The 24,926-nt window shown below is 50.8% G+C and overlaps 3 protein-coding genes across 7 annotated transcripts in view; 1 reads left to right on the top strand and 2 right to left on the bottom strand.

Moving 5' to 3' along the window:
* Window positions 1–4,152, bottom strand: part of SBNO1 (strawberry notch homolog 1) — a 29,791-nt gene extending 25,639 nt beyond the window's left edge. For 4 of the 5 annotated variants that reach the window (XR_006415750.1, XM_044440904.1, XM_044440905.1 and 1 more), the window contains exons 1-2: window positions 3,996–4,151; window positions 44–171 (exon numbers count right to left, since the gene is read on the bottom strand). Coding sequence is in view for 3 of the 5 variants with exons in the window: in XM_044440904.1 (XP_044296839.1) it covers window positions 44–169 (126 nt within the window). In the remaining 2 variants the exon portion in view is untranslated. Of the gene's footprint in view, window positions 1–43; window positions 172–3,995 lie in introns of all 5 variants that reach the window. The other variant, XR_006415751.1, reaches the window with a different exon arrangement.
* A 2,097-nt stretch (window positions 4,153–6,249) lies between these two features.
* Window positions 6,250–18,665, top strand: KMT5A (lysine methyltransferase 5A). Its single transcript, XM_044440907.1, has 8 exons — window positions 6,250–6,274; window positions 8,826–8,953; window positions 11,025–11,181; window positions 12,798–13,014; window positions 13,868–13,955; window positions 14,635–14,694; window positions 15,674–15,864; window positions 16,960–18,665. Exons 1-8 carry the CDS (start codon window positions 6,265–6,267, stop codon window positions 17,168–17,170), a joined length of 1,062 nt encoding a protein of 353 aa, XP_044296842.1. The 5' UTR covers window positions 6,250–6,264; the 3' UTR covers window positions 17,171–18,665.
* A 1,476-nt stretch (window positions 18,666–20,141) lies between these two features.
* Window positions 20,142–24,811, bottom strand: RILPL2 (Rab interacting lysosomal protein like 2). Its single transcript, XM_044440914.1, has 4 exons — window positions 24,419–24,811; window positions 23,003–23,154; window positions 21,501–21,614; window positions 20,142–20,445 (listed from the first exon to the last, which is right to left on the bottom strand). Exons 1-4 carry the CDS (start codon window positions 24,809–24,811, stop codon window positions 20,424–20,426), a joined length of 681 nt encoding a protein of 226 aa, XP_044296849.1. The 3' UTR covers window positions 20,142–20,423.
* Between the last annotated feature and the right edge of the window lie 115 nt (window positions 24,812–24,926).

Raw genomic sequence — 24,926 nt, 5'->3', positions numbered from 1 at the left:
TTATAGCGCAATCATTAATTTAATTAATTTCTGGACTCTCAACCTGCTGAACAGCTGGAGGTGGGGTGGCAAGACCCATGTCTGTAGAATCAATGTCGAACAGGTCATTTGGACTTATTCCACTCTCGCTCAAGGCAGCAAGCAACAGATCTTGTCCTGGTTCCACCATCTCTGAAACAAAGCAAATGATAATCGGATCATTCAAGTGAAAACAATTGCATACACCGGAAGAACTCCAGGGGGTAATATTCGTCCTATCTACTTCTTTCTACAAGTCACATTCTTAGGAACAGCTAAAAGATTCCTTGACAGCTCCTATAACAGTATCAGACACACATTACATGAAAAGCTGTAGTTCTTGCTAAGATTCAGGCTGCCAGCTTAAGTCACCCTTCTATTGGAGCCCCTCCTCTCAGGAGTCACCATTGTGCTGCTGGGACATACGTCAAATAAATGTTGGATGCTCCAGTGAGAAAGGTGGAATTTAGCTATTTGTAGTGATTTAATGATTACGCTGTTAGGATGAAACAATAGGATGCCTTGTTTCTCCCAGATTGATAGGTTGCGTTTTGGCAAGCAAATCAAAGACTAGAGTATCAGACAATGCCACCCTAGGATCAGGAAGGGAACATTTAAGCCACAGAACCCACTCCCTGCTCAGTTCAGATATTCAGTTAAAAGCATTCCTGAAAGGTGGCTGTTCAGTCTCTGCTTAAGCATCTTCAGTGACAGAAAGCCCTAAGCAGCTGGTTTCATTGTCTAACTGTCCTGACCATTAGGGTATTTTTCCTTATGTTCAACAACAACAACAAACCTGCTTTCCTGTAGCTTAGCCTGTTATTTTATATCCTGTGGCTTTGTGTGATACTACCATAGATATTCAGTCCATGCAGTGGATGGTAGGGGCTGCTCTTGAGCTAGGGTAGTGGACATTCCTGTTCTCATCCGGAAGTGTCAAACTCATGCTGCCTTTGCCGATATTGATACCTGTGCTTCAAGGCTGGCTACACTGACGCTAGCCAGTTTACTTAAAAAAAAAAAAACATTTATTTTACTTCTGCTTTAGCTTCTTAACACAAGCACCACTGCACTGGTCTACTTTTCTACAAACCCTATTCAATGTGTGCAAAGATACGCAGCCTCGCTGGCAATCACTGCCAGCCAAACCCTGTATAGTTGCCATAGGCTGACCACATTCAACACTGTAGCTAAGTGACACAGGGACCCAGCTTTTCATTTAAGTGTAGCTTGTCTACAGGAGATTAGTCCTTTTACTTGAGCCATAACAAAGCAAGTGGGCATGTCTCTTAGGCCCATGAGTTTCCAATAATGAGAAGACAGCATCATAAAGTATGTTAGCAAAAAGCAATACTGTTATTTAAATTTAATCTCCTTCGAGTTTTGAAGAAATGTAATTGGTTCCCTAAGATGCATGTAACCTAGGAGGGCAGCCCAAGAATTCTGTAAACGTGATATAACTTCATTTTCAAGATTTAAACTTCTCTCAATAGACTTATTCTTAAGATAGCTTACAACAAGTTTGCGTAAGACAGACCACCCAACCATTAGACACACAGAACCCTGCAAGCATTAGTTCTCTGGCCAAAGAGTGGGGTCCATATTCCATATTTCCAAGTATTCAGAATCACTGTAGTTATACATCCCACTAATGCATATGTTCTAGTTATTATTTGAGGCATTTTAAATCTATATTTTCTGCCAAAATGGAATTCAGAGTGGTATACAGCAGCCGTAATGCAACACAAAACCACATTCATAATGCTCTAGCCTGCTAATCTGCAGACCAGATGAAGGCAAGACTTTTGCATAGGTATTCTAAGATAATCAACAAATCTGGCTATTGTAACAGGCCAGAGCATCTAGTGTTAACCAGCAGTGGATAGCACTTATTCAGGTCATTAAGTTAGATTCTGTAACCATTAATATTGGTTAAATCCAAACCAAGTATCTTTTTTAGATACTTCTTGTTGTTGTTGATAAATAACCCCACTGACAAAAGAACTAAGGAAATTTGTACATATAACTAGCCTTCAGTTTATTCTTCTTAGAAAACAAAAAGCAGACTATTCCTTGAGAGCTAACTCAGAGGTGTTAGAGAAACATCTTTTGTGTTTTTAGGCTAAATGGTTTAGAAAAGTTAAATATGATCAAGATTTGCGCATCAGTGTCTATGTTGATATGTAGTTCATGTTGCTGTTAACTACAGCAAGGTGCGATTTAAGGATATCCAAGGTCTAAGAATCTCTATGAAAATCACACCACTCATGCTTAACAGGACTAAGTTGAATCCAATGGTTCTGTAAAAGCATTACTTATATCAAGTGGAATTACTTTTGTCTTGCAATACATAAATAATTCCATTTACAGAAAGGAGACTGAAATAAGATGTTTAAAACTAAAACTAAGTACAGACACAGCTCTGCCTATAAATTGTTCAGCTATTATTCCCCTAGTGAATTCTACTTAAAGAACTGATTAAGTTGATGCATTAAAGAGACCATTTTTCAAATTTGACAACTGATGTTTCCCAAGCAAACCTTGACTGATTCTATACATCCACGAAAAGTTTCAGCAATGCACATGGTAATGTAGCAAAAAAGTTCCTAGAAGGATCATCAGGTTTTAGCCTTCCACATGAACCACGTGTACAGGTCATAAACTTCCGGGTTGGGGTTAGAAGTGACTGCGTAATTCTCTTAGGCACACATGCTCGACTGATCCCCTTAAAAGCTGCAAGGAGGAGACTGAGAAAGCATATGAGGATGGAACAAAGCTTGTGCTCATAGAAAACCTGAGCTTTCTTGCCAAAGAGATAAGAAGGCTGAAAACACAAAGGAAGGAGATTTCTGCTTAGTCAGCCAGGAGGAATAATCAGTCGCTCCCCTCTTAAAAGCAGCCCATTCTCTCTAGTGCTTATCTATCCAACAAAACAGCTCCGGGCATCCTCTGACAAAAGGATTCACATACACAAACAAACATGCATCACTGCCAGCTCACTAAAGACACACCATCCATAAGCATGGCATGGCCACCGGCAAACTACGCGGAACTTTCTTTCTGATCTCTCATGGCTGAGGCAGGGCATCAGCTCACCTGCCCCCAGAAATTCAAAGTATGGAGTTCTGCAGCAAAGGTGAGGGCTGAAAACCACCGTGCACCCTTGCTCTTTCTGTTGCCTCCACCACTGCTAGTATTTAGACTGCAAGCTTTGTGGGGCAGGGACCCTTTGAGAGGCCCCTCTCCCTCGATATCCCAACAGCAGACAACATAGGGCTTTAACACAAACCAAGGAAGGACTCAAGTCTATAGACTGGAAAGTAATATTTTAACAGGAGCTTTGGGGGGTGGGGAGCCAGAAGCATTATTTCAACCCCTTGCACAAGCAGTAAATGAACCAAGAGAACATCTCAAAGTTTAGCGAAGATGGATGGGAGGTGGAGAGCACATGCAGAGAGACGCTCAGAGAAAGAGAAGATGGGCCAAAGGTTCCTCTCGGCGGTTCCTCCCCGGGGCAACTTGAACCCCCGCCGGTTTTCTAAAATATGGGCCAAGTCTATTTGCCTCGGCAGCAGCCGGAGCCCAAAGGAAGACACCAAGGAGAGAGAGAAGTGCTCGCGGCACGTCGACGCTGGTATCCTCGCCGCTGAGGCGAGGCGGCTCCAGATGCGCGTCTGAGGGGGCTGGGGAAGCGGGACAAAAGATGAGCACCTTCGTCATCGATCGCGCAGGCGGGAGGACTGGGGAGCACCGAGCAGCACCTGAGGGAAGGTGTGCGCGAGCCCGGCCGCGCCGCCGCCGCCTCCACCCCGGGGCGCGCGAAGCCCAGGGCGGGCGGGCGCGGTGCAGTGGAGGAGGCGCGCGGGGGGGCGCCGGGAAGGACCCCGAGGAGGCTGCCGCGACATGGCTCCCCGCTTCACGAGGGGGCGCAGGCGGAGAACGCGACCCGAAACAAAACGCGGGGCAGGCGGACTCACTCCGGCCGTCTTTCAGGCGCTGCGCCGGGGAGCCTTCCGCCGCGTTCCCCTCCCTCCTTCTCTCTCGCCGCCGCCGCCAGGGCCGCCGCTCCGTCTGCCGCTTTCTAACTCATCGCCGCCGCCATCTTTGCCCGCCCGCCTTCCCTCCCCTCGCGCGGGGGGGAGGGGAGGCGGCGCGCGGGGGGGAGGGGAGGAGGGAAGAGCGGGCGGCGGCGGCGCGCCACGTGACCTCAGCGGCTGGCTGGCTCTGCTGCTGCCTCCAGCGCCTCCGCCTCCGCCTGCCTCTGCCGGGCGACGCGCGCCTCCGCTCCGCGGCCACGTGACCATCACCCGGCTTTCCCCCTCTCCTCCCGCTGGGCGCTCACGCAGACGCGCGAGTGCGCATGCGCGCCGGCGCGGCGCTGGTCTTCCTGCTCGCTCTTGGGTCCTCCGCTCAGCCTCGTCTCGCGTCAGGTGGTCACGGTTCCGGGCCGACCTCTCGCCGCGTCGCTCGGTCACGTGGCGCGCCGTTTCTTCGCGGCCTCTTCGCCTCAATCTGAAAGGAATGCGAAGAAGGCTGGCGGGGGAGGGAAGAAAGGGGAAGTGGGGGAAGAAATAAAAATAAAAAGGGAATGGGGAAGGGAAGTCACGCCCGGCGTCGGAGAAGCTCCGCAACGGATCCCGCGGTCGAATCGTTCATTTCTAGAGTAACCCCATCGCTGCCGCCCCAGGCTCGAGAGCTGGTCTAGGCCCGTTTTTTTCTGTTGGGAGGGGCAAGGAGGAAGGTGGTCGCGAAGACGTCCGTTGGGAGTCACGTGACCCAGCTCCCCAAGATGGCAGTGCCTTGCGTGTGCACGCAGGGTGTTGTGCGTCTGCCTAAGTCGCGAGAGTTGGCGTTCCCGGTGCATGACGGGAAAAGATTCAAGGGATCTTGAGGAAGAGCAAGAGTTAAATGATAACGCGCACTGCGCAGGCGTTCCCAAAACACCCTGTGTGGCGTGTGCGATTACCGCAGCAACTTGCACAACTATTCCATTTTTCTCCAAGATGCTGCTTTGCGCGCTCATGCTGCAGGCGTGCCGTGAAGCCCGGCTGCTGTGCCTATAGTCACCGTATAGTGTGTAATTTCCTTAGGAAATAATTCTATGGAAGTTTCGACAGGAATAAAGGCCTACAACTCCCAGCATACTCCTGCAATACCTACTCTGTAACTTAAATGTAAAGAAATCAGATGGCCGCATTCCAATGAGATACATGTACCAGCCCAGAACCGTATGGAAATAATACGCATCGAAGTAATATCTTGTAACGACTCCTACTTTAAAGCTGAATAATCTGCAGCACAAGCTCCCGACAAAATATTTATTTTAAATGTTGGAGAACGCCGAAAATCTATTGTAATAGTTTCTTGCAGTCTCGTGAGCAACTGCAAAAGCTCGGCTGCTGTCCTTCCTGACGCAGAGAAGTTCCAGGAGGAACTTTGCCTCTTGGATTTCTGTCATTTCAATTAAAAAAAAAAAAAAAGGTCGGAACCCAAACCCTAATTAATCCCCCCCTTTTTTCTTTTTGTTTGGTAAGGAGCATTCCCCAGCGCTCTTTTGCTCCCTCTCCCCCGTGCCGGCCGTTGTTCCAACTTTCCTTTGTGAGTCATGCCCGGTACATAACCGCTGCATCTGCCCCCATGTGGGCTCGGAGGACCCACTTGCTTTCTAGGGGTCTTAGTCCGAAAGAAGCACGCATGCGGAGCTGCCCCTGTTGGGATATCAAGCCTAAACTCACTGGGCAGTAAGCTCCCTTGACCTCCCAGGGAGCTTGCTTCAGGAATAACAGTGTCCTGCGATGCCGCTGTCAGAACCGTGCTCAGCTCTGAAGCCGGCGAAAAGAAACGACAGGTGGCTCGGGACCCCTCGCACACACGTGGAGCGGCCCGAGCGAAAGCGGGACCCGCCGCGACCCTTCTCCGCCAATCACGCGCCCCTCTCCCTTCCCCGCCGGCCAATGGCGGCGGCCGGACGCTCATTTCAAACACTCCCTTCTCAGGAAGCTGCGCTGAAGCGCAAACATGGGGATGCGGCATGCTTCGCTGCTCAGCCAATCAGAGGGCGGGAAGTCATGAGTGGCGGCCCGGGAGGGGCCAATCGGGAAACGAGAAGAGCTTGGGTTGTAATCTTTTTGGAAAGAGTTGTATTGAGGGGAGGGGAAAGAGTCTCCCCTTCCTTTGTAGTAGATTGTCAAAAACGATAAGAGAGATTCCGTCGCGGGGCTGACCGAGCCCTTGCTAGCAGGAGTCATGGCTAAAGGTAACCTCCGTCCCCCCGCTTCCGTCCCTTTCTGTCGGTGTGTTGAAAATAGTATGGGACGGGGTTTTGGAAGGAGGGGGCCCCGCGGGAGACAGCGGCCCTAAATGAATAGGATTTTCTCTTGTAAACGGGGGCATGGCAGGGAGAATTGAAAGGTATCCGAGAAGATGGGTACGGAGGTGAATTCAGACGAGCGAAGTCACTGTCCTTCGGCAGTGGCATGGGGGGCTGTCAACGCTGGGTGAGAGAGTACGGGAAGAAATTATACGAGGACAGGCGGGAGGACTCTTAATGAGGTGCACAAATGTCCGTATGGGGAACCTGCAAGAAGGGCAAGAGTGCGACAGGAGTGCCCATGTTCCCCAGCAACTTATGTATGTACTCATATTGCCTTTGATATGGGGGGCAATATGGACAGCAGGATTAGTAGCCATGGATAGAAAGCCTTCCTCTACAGGAATTTGCTCTCTTCCCTTTTAAAGTTGCCCATATTGGTAGCCATCACTTCATCTTCTGGAAATGAATGTCATAGTTTAACTCTGCACTGCCTGAAGCCCCTCCCTCCTTTGATCTACCCTAAAACTCTCAGCAATCTGCTTCAGAGGGTGACCCCAATGGATTTTAGGGTTTTGAGAGTGGGGGGGGGTATGAGAGCTACTGTGACCCTCCAGATGCTTTGACCTACAGCTCTCATCAGCCCTAGCCAGTGATAAGAGGTGATGGGAGTCCTAGGCCAAAACCACTGGAGAGGCTCAATTAAAGCTGGGAATGGACACTTTGGGGACACACTGAAGGAATGGAGGGAGAGATCAAGGCGGCTGTCACCTGCTGAAAAACCAGTCAATGGCATGCCTTCTCATTCATGAATCTACATGAACATGCATGGATGGTTTAATTTGGCTAACTTGCTTCCCTGTGTGGAGGCTTCTAAAATGATGTTTTGCAAGAAAGGATGAAGGTGCCTTTTTGGGGTTTGAAGTTCTGAGGAAGATGAGGTAGAGGTGAGGAAGCATTTAGAGTTAGGGTGCTTGAGGGAATATGCAACTGAGCAATTGGACAATGTGATATTTGTGGGGGGCATCTTCAGGTGGACTTAAGGCTGAAGAATCCCTGTGGAGAGGTTAGTGTATGGACAGTACAGAAAGTGGCGTGAACAAGAAGTGGTGTGAACAAGAAGCTTTGCTTGCTTGCTTTTAGAAAAAGTTGGGAGAGCTTGGTGGCTTCATTTGAGCTTGGTTGGAGCAGGTTTATGAACTACCTCGGTGCACGCAAAGAGTGCCTTCACACACCGCAGAGTTATCACCCTTCCTGCAAACATCTGGCACCCTTGTGGCTTCCATGTGGTCAGATACTTTTTTTAAAAAAAGGATTAAGCACCAGCAGAGAGTAAAGTTTATAACAGGACTGGAGGAGAAAGGGATACCTAGTAGTTTAAATACAAAGACTGAGGGTACATCAATAGCTGTACAAAGGCACACCAGAAGTTACCCACAAGCTTTTAATGTCCATGCCAGACAAATGAATGGTGCTCAGCCTGGGGCTCGTGATCTGTCTAGAAATGCCACCCTTCAGATCAGTAATATTGCTTCCCTGAGGTTTACACCGTAAGTGTATGCAATGTTTTTCAACGAAGAAGGCAGCTCCTTGTCCCAAAGGACTACCAAGCCCCTGTTTGTGTGGGGACCCCATGGATCAGACCAGAGTCCATCCACTGGTAGGACAGCCTCTTCACACAGTGGTCTACCAGCTACCTGTGGGAAACCCCAAATGCAACAACTCTGTTTCATGCAGGTTTCCAGAAAGTAGTGTACACAGGCAAGCAAATTGCTTTGGCTCCTGGAGGTGGCATATTGCCCTGGGAAACAGTGACTTTCTGTTGCTATTTAAGAGCCTAGGGAGAGACATACTGGACCACACCAAGCGTTCGTCTAGTCCTCCCAGTGCTGTCTGCAGCAGTGGCTTTCCCCCTGGTGTGCCCCACTGCGGTTCCCGGAGGCAGACCGTAGCCCGTGGGATTAGTGGCACGGGTAGCCTTCTCCTTCAGTAATTTCTCCGCGCCCTCTGAACACCGCCCGAGGCGGTGCCCATCGCCACGCAGCGAGTTTCACAGCGCTCGCTCGCTCGCTCGCTCGGTGGCTGCCGCGGGGGCGGGGGCCGCGCTCCGCACTTGCTCGGGCCCTTCACCTGGCCTTCCGGCGGAGCGCCCTGGAGCTCTGCGGAGAGGGCAGAGCGCGGCCTCCACGCGGGGTCTCCGGAGGGGGCGCCGCTCGCCAGCCTCTGCCCTTGCGGGGGCAGCGCCGCGGCGGCGTCCCTTCCCGGGCGGGCGGGGCGAGGACTCCGCCTGGCGGCCGGGCTGGCGGAGTGCCTGCGGCGGAGCGAGCCATTTAAACATGGCGGTGGCGACGGCGGTGGCGGCCGCGGCCGGGGAGGCTGCGGGGACGGCCGCGGCGGCCCTTCCTCCGGCGACGGCCGCGGCATGAAGCGGGCCGCCGGGGCCGCCTCCTGACCGGGGCCCGCGCCCGCCTTGCCTTGCCTTGCCTCCCTCCCGCAGGCAGGAGGAAGATGTCCAAAGCCAGGGACGCCCGACGCGAGGAAGACGACCCGGCGGAGGTGGTGGCCGGCGCCGCGGCCGCCGACAGCGCCCAGAAGCGGGGGCCCGGCCGGCCCAGGATGAACGGGGTAAGGCGGCTCGCTGCCTTCCTTTCGCCTCCCCGATCGAGCCCCCGCGCGCTTCTTCGGGAGGGAGAGGGGCTGGGGGGCGGGCGGTCTGCGCTCTCCGGGCTGCAGCCGTTCCGGTGCGCGCTAGGCGCAGCGCAAGCGCGGCGGAGGCGCAGTCAGGGCCTCTGCCGGGGCGCCCGCGCGGTCGGAAAACAACGCGCCGAAAAGAAGCTGGGCTCCCGGGCTGCGCTTTGCAGAAATCGCGGGCAGTTAAATTTTGGGGACTGCCGCGTGGGGTGGGGGAGGATGTGCCATCCTCCCCTTCGCCTCCCTCCCTGTTCCTAAGCGCTTAACAGGGCGTTGGGTTGCAGCTTCCAGCCCAGCCCAGCCCAGCCCACCTTGGGGGCAGCAAGCTGAGGGGCTGTTTTAAAACCTCGCACCCACCCCGATCCGATGCAGTCTGCTGCAGCCTGGCACCTTCTAGGCCATGCAGAGGCGGTGTTGGAGAGTGGCATGCAAAGACTGGAGCCCCAGATCTCTGGAAGGCCCTCTGCCCCACCACCCTGCTCTACAGGGGCACTTGGTACAGGAGTCCTGACGAAATCTTTGCATGAGATCCCCCTAGATGAGCTGGCTTCTAGCCCGCACGTCATTTGCTTCTTGCCTTGGATCTCTCTGCCTGAAGCTTTTTTCTGTATTCTTTCTTCCCTTTTGCAGATGGGGGTAAACTTAGAGACAGCCTCCTTTTAAGAGACATACGCAAAGATATTAGAGCATCTGCAAATGGGTGCCCCTTTCTTTTTTCTTTCGCTCTTGTGGGCCTGAGCCTCAGAGCCTTTCAGTACCTAGCAACACCCCACCCCTGGAGTGGAACGGCTCAGGGCTGATGAGCCTTCTGGGCAAACATGTCTGGAGGCCAGGTGATGTTAGACTTCCAGGAATGTGTTAAAATGCGTTGGTCTAGCATTTGGGGCTCCTCCGAAGAACAACACTATGGCAAGCTTGCTTTGGAATGTGACAGTGCAGGGAGATGGTCATGAAGCGCCCTTATCTCTGGCCCCGTAGCCTTTTATGGGCTGCAAGAAACTCTCTGGTGCATTTGCTGCTTTCAGAATCTTAATCTCATTGTCATAGTGACTTGGCCTCTGGCACGTTTCCCTGCCCTTATGCCTGCCCAGTGCGTTGGAGTGCAACTCCCATCATTCCAGCCAGCATTCCTGACCCCTTGCCATATTGGCTGGGAATAATGGGGGCTGCACTCTAATGCCACCAGAGTGTGCTGGGGCAGGGAATGCTGGTTTGCTGTTGCGTTGCCCTTGTATCCTTCTCGCAAGGCACCCCGGGCAGCTTACAGGGCCGCCCTCTTCTGCTCCATGTTGTCCTCACAGCAACCTTGTGTGGTAGGTTAGGCTGAGAGTCAGTGACTGACCCCCGTCACCTGGTGAGCTTCATGGCTGAGTGTGGACTAGAAACCTGGTTCTTTGGAGTCCTAGTCCAACATTCGAATCTCTGTGCTGCACTGGCTCATGGTGATGCAGTGCGTTTCCCATTTCGGTGGTTAATTTTTGCAGCTTAAAAAGATCTGTTCCTCCCTCCGACATGCACATGCAGACAAGAGCACTAAAAATAGCAATCCTTTAAGCTAACTTCCCCAGTCCAGTACCCACCAGATGTGTTGGGCTCCATCTCCTATTCTTTTCAGCCAGTGATCAGTGGTCCGAAACATTGGGCGAGTACCATCACTGGGGAAAGCTGATGGAATTGTTTCCTCAGAAATCAACCCCAACTCCACTCAGTGGGGCTTACTTCCAAGTAAGTGTGCTCTTACTTTGTGCACGCACACCTGATCTTTGATGATTCTACTTGCTGTTGTTTTCTCTTGTCCACCATCACCCTCTGAAATTTCATTGTGCGTCACTCACACAGTTTCCTGTCTTAGCCATAAGGTCTAGAATCTTTATCTTTTTGCAAACAGAAGCACCCATTCTCTACTCAAGTTTACAGTACTGTTAAAAAAAGGAAGGTTTCCCTGAGAGTATAAACTCCTGTGCCCAGATATCCAAACCTTTGTTGTTCGTGTCTCTTCCTTTAGGAGAACATCTCTTCCTGTCAATCCAAAATCTATAACTACTTGAATCCTAACAAACTTCCTGCAGCCCGACCTCCACTTCAGGAGGAAAACTCCGCCGCACATCATGAAACCAATTGCCAAGACAAAGTGGCAGATGAAGCACCCAGGAAAGAGAATGGTAAGAAGACTCTTCATTATATCTCTGTGGCATGGGAATGAGCCTCGGCTCATTTTTCTGGCTAGACTGACCTGCACAGAAAGCCCCTTTTTCAAGAGTGGCACGAGAACAAGAGATGCTACACAGGGATGTGTGTCTGTCCCCTTGCTCTGTGCTCACAGCAGACCTGTGCACTGGCTTGGGACGAGGCATGACGATCGGTCCAGCGTCATCCTGTCAGCTTTGTGGTTGCATGGGCATTTGAACCCAGAGCCCTCCCTGCACAAATCTGACCCTCTAATCAGGAGCTGTAGAAGTCAGATGAGCAGATATTTTGGACTTCACCTCCTAGAACCCCCTGCCTCCACAGTGGGAGACTTTCCTGAATGAACCATTCAAGACAGCTGGTGGGGTGAGGGAGTCCATAACTGAATGCTCCCCCAGGTTAAGACACTGCTACAGTTCAGAAACCAGCAATGTGATGTTTCCTCCTTGGGCAGTAAAACCATCCCACAGTTCCACTGCTCTGTTGTCAAGGTGTCCTTCCCCTCTACCGGCTCTCTGAAATAGTTCCTGTGAGCCAATTCAGCCATTGCACAGAGCTGGGGGTTTTTTGGGTTTTTTTGCAACCTGCAAGATTTTTGTCATAAGAGAAACCGAAGGCGCTGAGAGAATTCCAGCAGAGGAAGTGTTGACCTTCATATAGTGCTCTGTAAAATGGGCACAGCAGGGAAGGGGTGCCAGTGGCTCACGGAGAGTGTGAAAAAGCACCTGCCAGTTCAGCAGTGAGCCCACCACGGAAGGGCACGTCCTGCATTTGTCACATACGGGCAGCCTTCTGCCCACCATGGGCCTCCGAAGGCAAACTTTTTCTTTTCAGCCCTCCTTGAGGGGGAGGCAGGTTTCTGCCGAGGTCACTGGCCCACCCTTTGGAATGCTGCACTGGAGTGCGCTGGCCTGCGGCTGGCCTGGCTGAGGTTGACCTGGGTTGGCCCAGTTTAATGCCTGCAGCAGCAGCAGCAAACAACCTGGTTCCCTCCAGATGTTTTTGTACTACACATTCTGCCTTCTCGACAATTGCACAAGATGGCCGAGGCTGGTGAGAGCTGCAGTCCCAGGCATCTGGGGAGGACCACTCCATAAGGTTCCTGGTGGGTTGTGTGCAGCCCTACCTAGGAGACGGTGGGACTCAAATTCGGGCTTTTCGGCATGCAGACATGTGCTCACGTGCTGGATGCGATAGCCCTCCTTCAGAAGCCACCGGCTCCCCAGCTGTCATTCGGGGAACCCAGTGGCAAACCCGATGTCAGTGTCAAAAAAAAATAAATACATGCGTGGCATAAAGGTTTGATTGATCAAGTTTGCCCATTTTAAACCTGAGTCCTGTTAAAGCATCAGTGGAAGGAGGAAGGTCCAAGTTTGGCTCTGCAGTCAGCTGTGTATGTAGAGGAATGGGGTGAGGGGAGAGCAGGCCGTCCCACAGCAGCCCCACTGCCTGTTCAACCCTTTGAAAGAGTTCTGTTTGGAGGCTGGAATGATGCTGATGTCGGGGCGCTGCTTGAAATGGGGCCGAGGGGAATGGGCACCACCCTTCCCGTGCACTGGAATCCCCTCCGTCCTCCCTCCCCTACCTGCAGGCAGGGTGAACATTGGCAGTGCAGCCGCTGATGGTGCTATGAAATCTGAGGGCCAGAATGACAAAGAGCCTAGGGCTGAAACTCCAGCATCCCTCGCCGACCCCAAACCAGACGCCTCCGAAAGTAAGACGCTCCCGCTGCCGGAGTCCGCTGACCCAGCAAGCACGAAGCAAGCTCAGAAAAAGGGACTCAAGACCAAGCCTGGCCCCAAAAGAAGGTGAGTGTCTCAGCGGCTGTTTACAGAGTCGGCTTGGCTGCCAGAGCTGTATGTGTTCCAGGGCCACCTGCTCAGCTCTGCTGTCCAATGGCTCCTTCTGCCAACAGGCCCGGCCACAGCAACCAGAAACAAACCAGAAAGGAAGAACGGTGCATTTACATGCAAACTGGAACTCCTGGTTTGTTGGTCCCTGAGCAAGAGATGATGCCAACACCCCTCACCGGTTTCCAGTTCCTGGCATGTTTATGAGTGACAAGCCAGGTGTCCCCATTCAAACCAAACACTGAGCCTTGCTTGCCAGCGTAGATGCTGGTCACTGAATCCATTTGTGGCAAGAGTGAAATTCGGGCAATTCAGACGCAAGCACAGTGGGCTGGTCCCCCGCTCCCCCCAAGTCTCCAGTGAACTTTGCCAAGCTCGGTCTGATTCCACAGAGCTGAATGGGCTAGTCTTCCCCAGATGATGGATAATGGCTGCAGGAGCAGCTGTTTTGGGAGACAATTCAAATTAAGACTTCTCTGTACCGTGTAATGCCTGCTTATTGTCACAGGGTGCTGCTATCACACACAATTAGATGGTGTAGTGAGATTTAAAAGTCATTTGGTGCTCTTTCCCCAGCCAGAAGCTAGTCCAGTTAATGCAGGGTTGGTGAATGTGTAGACCTCCAGTTGTTTTTGGACTACATGTTCCATTTGATCCAGCCAGGATGGCCAGTACTTGGGGATGGGGGATGTAGCAAAATCTTTGTTTTATTTGGAACAGAGATATTCCTGTCACAGAGATGCGGCGCTTGTTTAACAACCAGGTGGACGAATCCTTTTAGTATTCATGTGGCTTTCTCCATCTCTTTCAGAGCCCAAGGGAAAACACAACAGAACCGAAAGGTTACAGATTATTACCCTGTTAGAAGAAGCTCTCGGAAGAGTAAAAAAGAATTGCAGGTACTGTCTCTTCTGCGGTGTCAATTGATGCCTTTTCTAGGGTATTCCACCAAAGGAGCACTGTTGCAAAGAGTGACAGTGGAAATAATAATCCAAAATTGCAACCCTGGGCTTGTTTGCTTAGCATCCTGAGATTTTTGTTCGATGGATTGATGATTTGAGATATAACCCACCCTTCCAACAAAAATAAAGATCAGGATATATACATTTTGAAAGCAAGCATAGCTGAGACTGGCCCAAAGTAAGGGGACGGGAACTTGACCCCTGACCTCCTGAGCCCCCATCCAGCACCCTAACCACTATGCCATACTGATTAAATAGACATTGCATGGAAACAGGAAACAGGAAACTTTTTTTCCCCTGACTACGTAGCTTAAGATCCACAGGTGCAAGAGGGTTCAAAGTGGTGGTACATTGGTTAAGTATTTTGTGGAGGGGCCCATAGGAGGGTCTAAAGCTCCCAAAGCCCCACAAGTTCAAAATGACCCCTGGCGTATAGGATTTCAGGCTCATGGCACAATGCTGTCCATGTTTCAAGAGAAGAAAGCACAGCAGAGCTGGCTGGGACGTGCTGGGAGTTCTAAGGGCTTCTTGGTCTACGCTTGCATGGGGGGTTCATATTCCTCTAATGGCAGTATCCACACTGGTTTACAGGATGTCTCTTCTTGCCTCTTTGCAGATCGAGGAGAAGAAGCAGATTGATGAGTTAATAAAAAGTGGGAAAGAAGATGGCATGAAGGCAAGTGGAGAGGAAATGGTGGTGGCTTTTGTATTCTTTCTGGGTTCCCTCTGGGGCTGGGGAGGTGGGGTTCATACGGCCTATTAACTAAAAAAAACCAAGCAGAACGTGCAACAAACTGCTGCTGTTTGGAATTATCTTATTCGGCCTGCCAGCCATCCAAGTCCTTTTCTAGAATACTCCATTCCATCCCTCTGCTCTGCACTCAGCTTGTCTCCACTCCCCCAGCAGTCAGCCGGCATTCAGTGGTTCGTAGGCTTTGGGGGTGGAGGTGCTGCCCTAAGATTCTCTCTCTTTTGTCCTTCTGCAAACTTTCTCTGTCTCTCCTGAACCTGCTGATACCTCGTCCTGCAATTTGTCCTTGTCCTGGGTAAGAACCCACAATCAGGCAAAGAGTTTGCTCCTGGTTATTTAGGATTTCTATCCTGTCTTTCATTTTGTAAATCTACAAGGAACCAGATGCAAATCCTAACTCCCCCACAACCCCTTTTAGGGTAAAAACAGGGTCAAAGCCCCCAATTCGCACACAAGCAGCTAATCAAGCTGGGCAGTCCATGGGCATTTTTAGTTGATGACAGCCCTGGAGCTCCAGAAAGTGCGTCAGTTTGCATGAGACCTGGAAGCCCACTATCTCCAAAGAAGAGCTTGCTGGGCTGCAGGCTCACTGTCGAAGGTGAGAGCCTTCGGGCCTCCTAGGCCCAGCGGCAGCATTTGTCTCAGTTCCCTGTGCACTGTAGCCATTTCAGTTCCTGGCACCCTAGCCGCTTTCGGGACTTTACGCTTTGGCCAAGTCCTGCACACTCCCCAATGTCTCACTTCTGAAGTCTGTGGGAGCCTTGAAAGCTGCCTGGAATGTGTTCATGGGCAGCAGCTTTTCCAAGTCAGAGAGAAAGGAATCCAGCAGGGCGCATGCAAGACCATCGACTCCTCCCAAGCAGCTCGTGGTCCTCCTGCAAGTTTTGTTCCTTGCTCTCCCCAGATTGACTTCATCGACGGCAAGGGGCGAGGGGTCATCGCAACGAAGCAGTTCAACCGGGGCGAGTTCGTGGTCGAGTATCATGGAGATCTCATTGAGATCACGGACGCGAAGAAGCGAGAGGCTGCATATGCCCAAGACCCATCCACAGGATGCTATATGTACTACTTCCAGTACCTGAGCAAAACCTACTGGTGAGCATCCTCTTCTGTCTGTCTGCAGAGTTAGTCTTTTAGAACAGGGTGGGCAGAAAGTAGGCCTCTAGCCTCTTTTGGACCTCATCTCCCAGCATTCTTGACCATTGGTCATGCTGGCAGAGGCTTCTGGGAGCTGACATCCAAAACAGTTCGGAGATCTACTTTCTGCTTGCACTTGCTTTTCAGGGTAGCATAAGGCTGATTCTGACAGCTGACACACTTGAGGTGTATTTGTTGGCTTCCTGGAATTAAAATAGGGGCAGTATTTGACCTTAGCATCCCAAAACGCTTACTTCTGCATTGCGTACAAGGGAGTGATGCTGCCCTATTTAATAGCTGGCATTACAGTCAAGCCCACAACTTTTCCAGTGCTACCTTAGCTTTATCTCCTCAGAAGGAAGGCCTATTGAAATCCAGTAAGGCTTACTGTCAGGAAAGTTTTTTGAATTGCAATGTCGGTGGGATGAATTGCTTTGGTAGACATGTTCGGGATTTTGAGAGACAGTTGTGGGCACTCTCACAAAATGGCTACTGTTGGGGTACTTTGCCCATTCATAAGATGGCTGCCTTGGCTGGTCACCAAGCACCCAAGGCTGCTTGTAATCTTCCAAAGTACAAGGCAGAAATGGGACTGAGCCCCAAAACTCAAATCTGCTCTTTTAATAAAACCCCAAGAAACATGATGTGGGGGCAGCCCTTTGCTTTGTAGCAAGGCAGCCTCCCAGTATGAAAACCAAAAATTAAGAAGATCTTACGAAATACCGTAAAACTCAGGAAGGGCAGGGGCCTGAGGACCCTTGCTATACTTTGGGACCCAAGTTTACCAGCAACACTATTGAACTCCTTTTTGTGAATTCGATAAAGAAGAAACGAGTACTTTACTCTAAAGGCTTCAAGTTTCTCTTTCTGCATCTCTCTTTTTTAATCAAATCCGGTGGACACCTAAATTCATACATTAACCTTGTTCTGCTGAAGTAGCCCTGGGAGCTTTTATTCTTTTTTCATATTATATAAGTTGTGCCACAGAGAAACATGCATTTATCTGTTATTTTTGGTCCTCCTCCTCCTCTTGGTTGTTGCCTACCTACTCAGCGTCGACGCTACAAAAGAGACAGATCGTCTGGGAAGACTGATCAATCACAGCAAATGTGGCAACTGCCAAACAAAACTCCACGACATCGATGGCGTCCCCCACCTCATCCTGGTCGCCTCCCGTGACATTAAAGAGGGTGAAGAACTATTGTATGATTATGGAGACAGGAGCAAAGCGTCCCTAGAAGCTCATCCGTGGCTCAAACACTAGCTGATCTCGCTGTTCCTGGAATGGACTTTTATCCATTTTCTCTAAATGAAGACTCAGTAGCTTTGTTTACAGCTCTTCTGGTAGATAGCTTCCAGTCTTTACTGTAATGATGATGGAATATGTCAGTTGGGGGAGTGTCTTTGCCCAAAGAGACTTAGAACAGAATGCCAGATTCTTATTTTTTATAAATTAGGATGATCTGGATTCTCACATTTTTACTCCTCCTTTCCCTTTGTCTATAGATAAATTTATCAGCACTTCTTGACAATGTTCGATTAAGCTAATAGGAACTTTTACAGAGGGGATGCTGTTTGTGAGATTTCTCCATGTTGCAGGTCACCTTTCCGCTCATGGGGTGAGAAGGGAAAGGTGACAATAGGAAAGCAAAGCTCTGGTATCAGATGAGCATGGCCCATTTTAGAAAACAAAAATGTGAACACCTGGGAATAGGTAGCACTTTTACTCTGCCTGCAGTTGTGTTTTGGTGATTGTTGGCTACTACTGGGATGTCTCTTGAGTTTTGGGTGACTGCTTGTGAACTTCTGCTTGGATCATCCACATTCATACTTGATGTTGGCACTCGCTGTTACATATGCCTTGGATCGCTGTAAAAGCAGAGGACGGATCACCCCAGAGGTCTGCCCAGGAAGCCTCTGACTGGCAACGACATGGACAAAGGAAAATTCCAGAAGCAGAGCCTCTGCCCGTTCAAAAGTATCCCATTGGCCTCTCAGCTGCTGTTGGCTCTCCACGGAGAGAGACCGTCCAACAAGTTGACTTGGTAGTTCCCGATTTCTGTAGCTACTGACTGGACCCTTTCAGCTTTCTCTTTCACCAAACACCAGCAGGCCTGAACAAGGCCCAGAATGGGATTTCCTCCGGGATTCTAGGGCTTCCCCATGGGGGCAGGGCCTGGGGGTCACTGGAAGGCTCCCTGCTTTTTGCAGCCGCACTCCTTGCACTGTTGCTCTGGCCATGCCATTCCTTGGCTTCTTTTTAGGCTGATAAAAACTGTCTGCTCCAAACCGCAGTGGCCAGGAAGTGTGGCAGTTCTTGGGGCAGCGCTGAGGGGTGGGGAGTGCCTCTCCCAAGAGCGGGTTTGGTCTGGAGTGTTTGATGAGGCTGCTGCCTGGCTTCATCCAAAGCTGGATTGTGGGGAGGAGGAAAAGGCGGCTTGCTTCCTTGTTCCCTTTGCTTGTATCACCCGTCTTGATGGCTTGTTCCAGTGCAGCCTTCCCCAGTGCTGGCCCCTCCGGATGTGCTGGTCCGTATGTCCCAGCATCCTCCAGCCAGCCATACTAGGATGCTGGAATGTGTAGTCCAGCTAGAGGCTCTTGGCTTAGGAGCAGTTTGTTCTAGTGCCAAAGGCCAGCTTGTGTTTTTCCATGCCTGTACATATCCAGCTCGTGTTCCTCTGCGTCGTGTCCTTTTTTAAAGAGATGTGAACTCCACAATCAAGGTTGCTGGATATTTTAATAAATGGCGTTTTGATCCATGTGGAAATGTGAACTGACATATTAGTAATGACTCTGAAGAATTAAGCTTGTCTCTCCTAGAAACGGAAGGAACAAGCAGGCAAGCAACTAGGAGCAAACAGTGCTTTTGATGCTTTTTATATAATAGGTCTGTCTGGTTGTGGTTGTCCGCTTTTTTTGTTTTCGAAAGAGTACTTTTTTAAGGAGGAGGATTTTTAAGAGCAGAGTTTCACAGGGCATGCAGCTGTTTCCAACCACCGCTTTGCTCTGCAGCATTTGGTTGGTCCTGGCGCAAGTGTCAGATTATTTATTAACTCTGGTTGACAGAACCATGTACGAAACCCTCTCCTTCTCTGTTACGCCTGTGTGCCCAGTGAAGCTCAGAGCTAGGGGTTAACGAAATACTTGCCTGCGAAGCCGTGTATTTGTTAGGGTAAACTCCCCACTCTGGGACCCAGTTCTCTTGGGCTTGGGCTGCACGGAGCTCGAAAGGGGCTGGAGGCTTTCCAAAGGAAGGCCTTGCTGGAAGCACATGGGTGGCAACCGGGATTTGGTCCCATCTCCAGCTGCTTTGTGTCTTCCAAGCTCATTTCTCTTCCTGAGGTGTGGATTTGGGTTGCTCTTTGGATTTTTTCTCTTTGCCCAAGGGGCATACGTGCAGCTGCAGCTTCATGCTACGTAGGGGAAGGGAGGGAGTTGAGGTTTGTTCACAAAACCGCCATGACCTCTTGGTTGTGCACTTCAGCAGCAACTGGGGGGGGGGGGTGACCTGGCTGGGTATTGTATTTTTTAAAAGGAAAAAAATCAACTTGAAGAAAATATTTCTCTGTTTAAGAAAATGAATAAAATGAGGTATTTATTAACTAATGGTCTGTTGGTGTTTCTGTCCCTGGGTGATTCTTGCTGTGCAGCCTTTCTGTGCCCCACACAGAATTTTACAGCCGCTCCAGAAGTATTGCTAAGACCTCTGTTTCGAGGTTTTTCCCTGGCGCACCAGTTTGTTTTGCAGAGTTTTGAGTGCCTACTGATGCCATTTTTTTCTTCAATCGTTACAGGCTTCCCACAAATCCTTAACAACATCAGACATAGTAGAATACAGGCAAATAAAGCCAAACTCCCATATTAATCTTTTGCTTTCATGTTCATTAAGACGCTGCATCTAGCTTTCTCCCTATTAGTCTCTGTCTTCCACTGTTTTATTACGTTTTTCCAGAATGATTTTTAGCTGTCAGAGATCTATGGTCCACTGCTCCTTTATTCATGAAAGCGATATATGGAGATGTGGTTAGCACGAATGGGTCGTACTTTGCAGATGCCTGAACCAGTCGAGTGTGTTGTGTAAATCATGCGTCCTAAGAGAGTTCAAATCTCTTTTCCATTGGTATAATCTGACAGCCATGTCCAGATAAGGGCTGTTTTCCTTCTGAGCAGTGAACTCTGAGAAAAGCGCAATTCAACACTCCCAAACACCTTTACAAGTACTACAGAAACCAAGATGTATGAATTGATTCTATTCTTTGCAGACATATACATAAATGCACTTCTGGTAAAAAGTTGATGCTTGTAACAAAAGTAAGTGAGGTTATTACCCTTGAACATCAACCAGGGAATCTCCTCAAGATAGGATGCTAACTTTACATAAAAACATGAATTGTGAAACATCCCTTGGCTGCAGAGAACAACCGCTGAGATCTTCCAATACTGTAGTTTCCGGTATTGGGGGTTCTTTCTTGCTTCCTGTGGGGCCTGAGTCCTCAAAGTGCAGCAAGACTTCCCCATCATGACCTTTTAAAATTGAACCTGCATTTGAAGGGGCAACAGGCAATAGTGAAGGTACCAGATGCGAGAGAGGCAACAAGCAGGCTTCTTGGTCAGTTTAAGACATCCCGATCAGTTTAGGGTGCAGTCCAGTGCTCCCACACGGCAGGCAGGCAAAGCTCCAAACTCAGTGGTTTATATGCCCCCACTCCTCCACTAGGCCTCGCACCCTGCCTTCCATCTTGGCAGCCATTTTGGGGGAGGAAGAAAACTGGGTTCCCCCCTCGGTATGACATAAGCTGTTGGGTCCTGCCTCCTCCTGGCTCAGACTCCAGCTTCAGAACACTTCTCCTCCTCTTTGAGGCCAATCTGCGGCTTTACCAAGGCAACTGGCACAGGTTTTTCCATGCTGGCTCTGAGAGGGTGGGGCAGGGGCTCAACTTGTTTCTAAGTCAGGCTCCCATAATCACTGGGCTCCCTCAGGCTGCCTGTGTGCTGCTGACATCTAGCAGCCCAAAATGGAAACCATTGGGGTGGCTTGGGATTTGTATGGTGGGCCTCATCCTGGTCTTGTAATGTCTACTTCGAGCTAATTCAGATAGCTCAGCTATTTCACAAAAGGGGACAAAAGTGCAAAGGGTTCCTGGGGGATCGCAGTGTTGTAGGGTCACATCCTGCTCCACACTTAATGCTGGCCCTGTGAGAATGAGGTAGCTGTCTCCAGGTGCAGGGGAGAAGCTGGAACGTGGAAGGTACTGAGGAACAGAGCTGGGTGTGCCTTGTGAAAACTGCTCTGCACCCCATGAGCCTTCAGGAATAGCAGAGGACAACTAGGGTCTGAAGGCATATTCCAATGCCAGTCTGCTATTGTGTGATCTTTTAGTCTACAGCTGGGCAGATAGTGGCCCTCTAGATGTTTCAGTCGACCACCAGGCCTAGTCGGAAGAGCCAATGGCGAGGGCTAAGGAGAGCTCTAGGCCAACACTTCTGGAGGGCCTGAAGGTGCCCAGCCCTGGTTTAGTCGGGCCTTGTGGATTATGGATCCTCAGCCCACAACAGACCCAGAAGGTCTATCAAAAGGAAGCTGTGTGACTCACAGTTTCTTGATGATGGTTTTCTCCCCGCTTCCTTTACTGCAATGGGAAGTGGTGCTCCTGCCCGGTTCCTTCAGAGTTGGCTTGACCCAGTCCTGCTTCTGTGATATTAAGCCACTGCGGGGTAAGAGAGAAAGATCTTATTACTATTTCCCGTATTAGACATTACGGAATATCTTTACAGAACTCATTAAAGTGGGATTTCCACAAACAAAAAGGTGAGATCCCAACTATGTCAGTACAAAGTCAATTTAGTGCAGCGTTCTGTTTGCCCAGCAGTCAGACAAACAATTTTGGGAAGTCCACAACATGCTCCCCAGGTTCCCCAGAAGAGACTGATACTGGATGTAATAGGTAACCATCACCTAGTAGCCTCCACGAATAAATCAAATTCCTTTTCAAAGCTGTACAAATCGGCGGCCTTCAGTAGCAAGTTTCAAGGTTTAACTCTAGAGTATGTGAAGTGCTTCCTTTTCTCTGTCCTGAATTTCCCACCATTCACAGGTGGGTTACACTCCACACAGTAGCAGCTATATAAATTAACCAAATAGCTAATCTAGCATTTAATCGCAGCCATGAAGCTGAACTCCTGATCTGTTCAAGAGTCCTGAATGTCGCACAGTCTTATCATCAGAACTTCAGTGGGCAAAATGTAATTGGATCAACAATCTAACAACACGTCTTTAAAAAATATTATCTAGCAGTGTGCCCAGTAGTGGCTTGTGACCCCTGGGGCTAGCAGGGTAGAAGGCAGGCAACTGCTCGGAGGAGGTGGAGTCACGGGGCTGTTGCAGGCAGAGCCAAAGGGTCATAGTGAACTACAGAAGCAACCCATTGCAGAGAAAGGGGAAACTGAGGCCATCTACCCAGATCAGCATTTAAGGATTTGCTGCAAGTACCACCTTAGAGGGAAGCTCAAGAGGAGGGGGCTTCTCAGGGGCAGCCCCCAACTGTGGAATGGTCTCTCCACTAAGGCCTGACAGGTGCCAGGCTTGTCATCCTCCCTGTGGTAAGGCATTTAAAAGATATCTACGTTTATCTAATGGCTGGTAGTTGTCAAGAGACCTATTCTTTATGCAATTCTATTTTTTAGCTGCTAAATTGTTTTAAACATGTAAACTGTTTTTAAATTCTGTATTATGGAAGAATACGGTTGTTTTGTTGCACTGTGCTCCTGTTGAAGGAGTGTAACAAACTACCCAGAGACTTTCAGCTATTAGGCAGTAGTGCACTTGAATAAACTAACTAACTCTGGTATCATGCCTCTAAAGGAAAGAGCCACACAGCAAGAGAAAACCACTTTTTGTATACACACTTTTCCAGTCTAGCAACCATCACCGTTGTGCAGCGGAGACACAATGAGGGGCAGCTCCAAGATAATTAGTGCAAAGCTGCGGGCGGGGGGTGATCTCTCTTTCTCCCGGTCTTACTTTAAGCAACAGGTGGCCTGATCCACCTTGGCACTGCCCTTCCCACACAAAGAAAAGTCCCACACCACAGCAGACCTCTTATAGCACTGCAGCTCTTCCTGCGTGACTAGCAACTGGGCCTTCAGCTGGTTGCGCTCTTGAAGAACCTCCTTCAGCTCCTGCAGCGTGAAACGGGGTCGGTTCGCATCTGTGAGGTCTATGATCATCTGGTTGGGACCCAGGTTTACCTGCAAGACCATATAATAACAAACTCAGGGAATATATGCCAATGGAAAAGGAGCCAAAATGGAACCACTGAGAAATCAGGGCAAGCTACTGGCATGCTAGAGGGAATCCCAAGGTAACCCCAAGGGGATAAGATGGAGGAGGAGATGTAAGCTGCCTTGAGCCCTTTGTAGGAAAAAGGCAGGCTATAAATGGAAAAATAAATAAATAAAATAAAGGTTTGCTGAGGTTCAGGAAAACTAAACAGCAGCAGCAACAAAAGGGGACTCCTCACAATGTCATGAAGAAAACTGAGTACTCAGTCACAGAAAGCCAGGAAAAGCGGTTTAGCGAAGCCAAGGTTTGTAGAGATGCAACACTTAAAAAAAAAAATAGCAGGGACGGCTGACCTCATCTGTCAGCTTCCCCTTCCCTGTTCTCTTTGAGCTTAGCTACACTTCCCGCAGTAGCTGGGGACAGGGAGGAATGAATTTCCATAGCAACAATGTATTTCCCTTGTTGTCCTGCAAAGATTTTGGAGCCTGGCTTGGCCCTCAATGCACAAGGAAGACCACAGGCTTTCTAGACAACCTATTTGTTGTAGATGAAACCGCTGGTGGGTTGATGCAGATCACCACAGCTGCCCACATGTTCGGATTCCCCTTGGTGGGGGGATGGTAGCTATGGAGATTGCCATGACGCAAGTCTGAGTTTCGAAATTTACTCTATACTTCTGGACAACACGTTTAAGCACACAACTGAAGGATGAAAAAGCTTGGGAAAATAAAAGGCTCTCTGCAGGGAGCCCCAAGATGCCAGTAGGGCTCCAGCTGAGCCTCCCTGCGGATAGAACCTCCACATGCAGAGGCCGTCTATCTGGTGGGCAGCTGGTTGCAAAATCCTGGGTTAGTTGACAGTTCCTCTTTTTCCACCCCACCCCACCCCACCCCGAGTCGTCTGAAAGAATACTGAACAGAGAATACTCCCCGTTTTCTTTTCAAGGAATTCAAGGCAGCTTACCTCCTCTCAGTCCTGACTTCGCAACCACCACCCTGCGGGGGAGGGTGGGCGGAGGGTCTGCGACGGTCTGGGACCCGGTGAGCGGGGCCCAGCTCGCCCGCGGCCCAGTCCCACGCTCCAGCCACTAGGCCACACTGCCCGCGCGAGCACAGGGCGCCTCTGCCGGGCCGGGCCGGGCCGGGCGCGGCCCCCCCGTGTCCCGCTCCCCGCCCGGGGCGCGCCACGCTCACGCTCACGCTCTGCCGGCGCCGGCGCGGGGGCACCCACCTCGGCCGAGCCGGCGCGGCCGCCCTGCGCGCGGAGCCCGTCCACCTCGCGCCGCAGGCTGTCGCGCTCCAGCCGCAGGGCCTCCGCGGCCACGCAGTGCTCGCTGACCAGCGCCTCCAGCATCTCCAGGACGCTGACCACGCGGAACTGCAGCCGCGCCACCCGCGCCGCCAGCCCCGCGCGCGGCTCGCGGCCCAGCGCGTGCAGCTCGCGGCCCAGCAGGTACGAGATGTCGTACACGTCCTCGGCCGTCAGCTGGAAGGCGCTCTTGGCGAAGGCGCCCTCGCCGCCCCCGCCCCCGCCGCCGCCGCCCTCCTCCTCCTCGCTCTCCTCCTCGCCCTCCTCCTCGGCGCCCTCCTCCTCCTCCTCGTCCGGGGGCGGCGCGGCCTGCATGCCGGCGCGCGGCGGGGTCCCGCAGGCGAGGCGCAGACGAGCGCGGCCGGCCGGCGGGCGAGGCGAGGCGCGGGCCCACTTCCTTCCTCCTCCGAGAGTCACTCGGCCACCGCGC

The sequence above is a fragment of the Varanus komodoensis genome, unplaced genomic scaffold (assembly GCF_004798865.1).
Source record: "Varanus komodoensis strain SLA01 unplaced genomic scaffold, ASM479886v1 scaffold38, whole genome shotgun sequence".
NCBI lineage: Eukaryota > Metazoa > Chordata > Lepidosauria > Squamata > Varanidae > Varanus > Varanus komodoensis.
This window is presented reverse-complemented; position numbering and strand designations above follow the sequence as displayed.

What these genes read in the sequence shown, in the direction of transcription:
- RILPL2 (XM_044440914.1), bottom strand. Translation starts at nt 24,811, where the DNA reads ATGCAGGCCGCGCCGCCCCCGGACGAGGAGGAGGAGGAGGGCGCCGAG. An exon ending in GAGCTGCAGTGCTATAAGAG is followed by an intron (nt 21,615 to 23,002) that starts GTCTGCTGTGGT and finishes CTTACCCCGCAG; the next exon opens with TGGCTTAATATCACAGAAGC. An exon ending in AAAACCATCATCAAGAAACT is followed by an intron (nt 20,446 to 21,500) that starts GTGAGTCACACA and finishes CTTCAAATGCAG; the next exon opens with GTTCAATTTTAAAAGGTCAT.
- KMT5A (XM_044440907.1), top strand. An exon ending in AGCACCCAGGAAAGAGAATG is followed by an intron (nt 11,182 to 12,797) that starts GTAAGAAGACTC and finishes CCCTACCTGCAG; the next exon opens with GCAGGGTGAACATTGGCAGT. An exon ending in AGAGTAAAAAAGAATTGCAG is followed by an intron (nt 13,956 to 14,634) that starts GTACTGTCTCTT and finishes GCCTCTTTGCAG; the next exon opens with ATCGAGGAGAAGAAGCAGAT.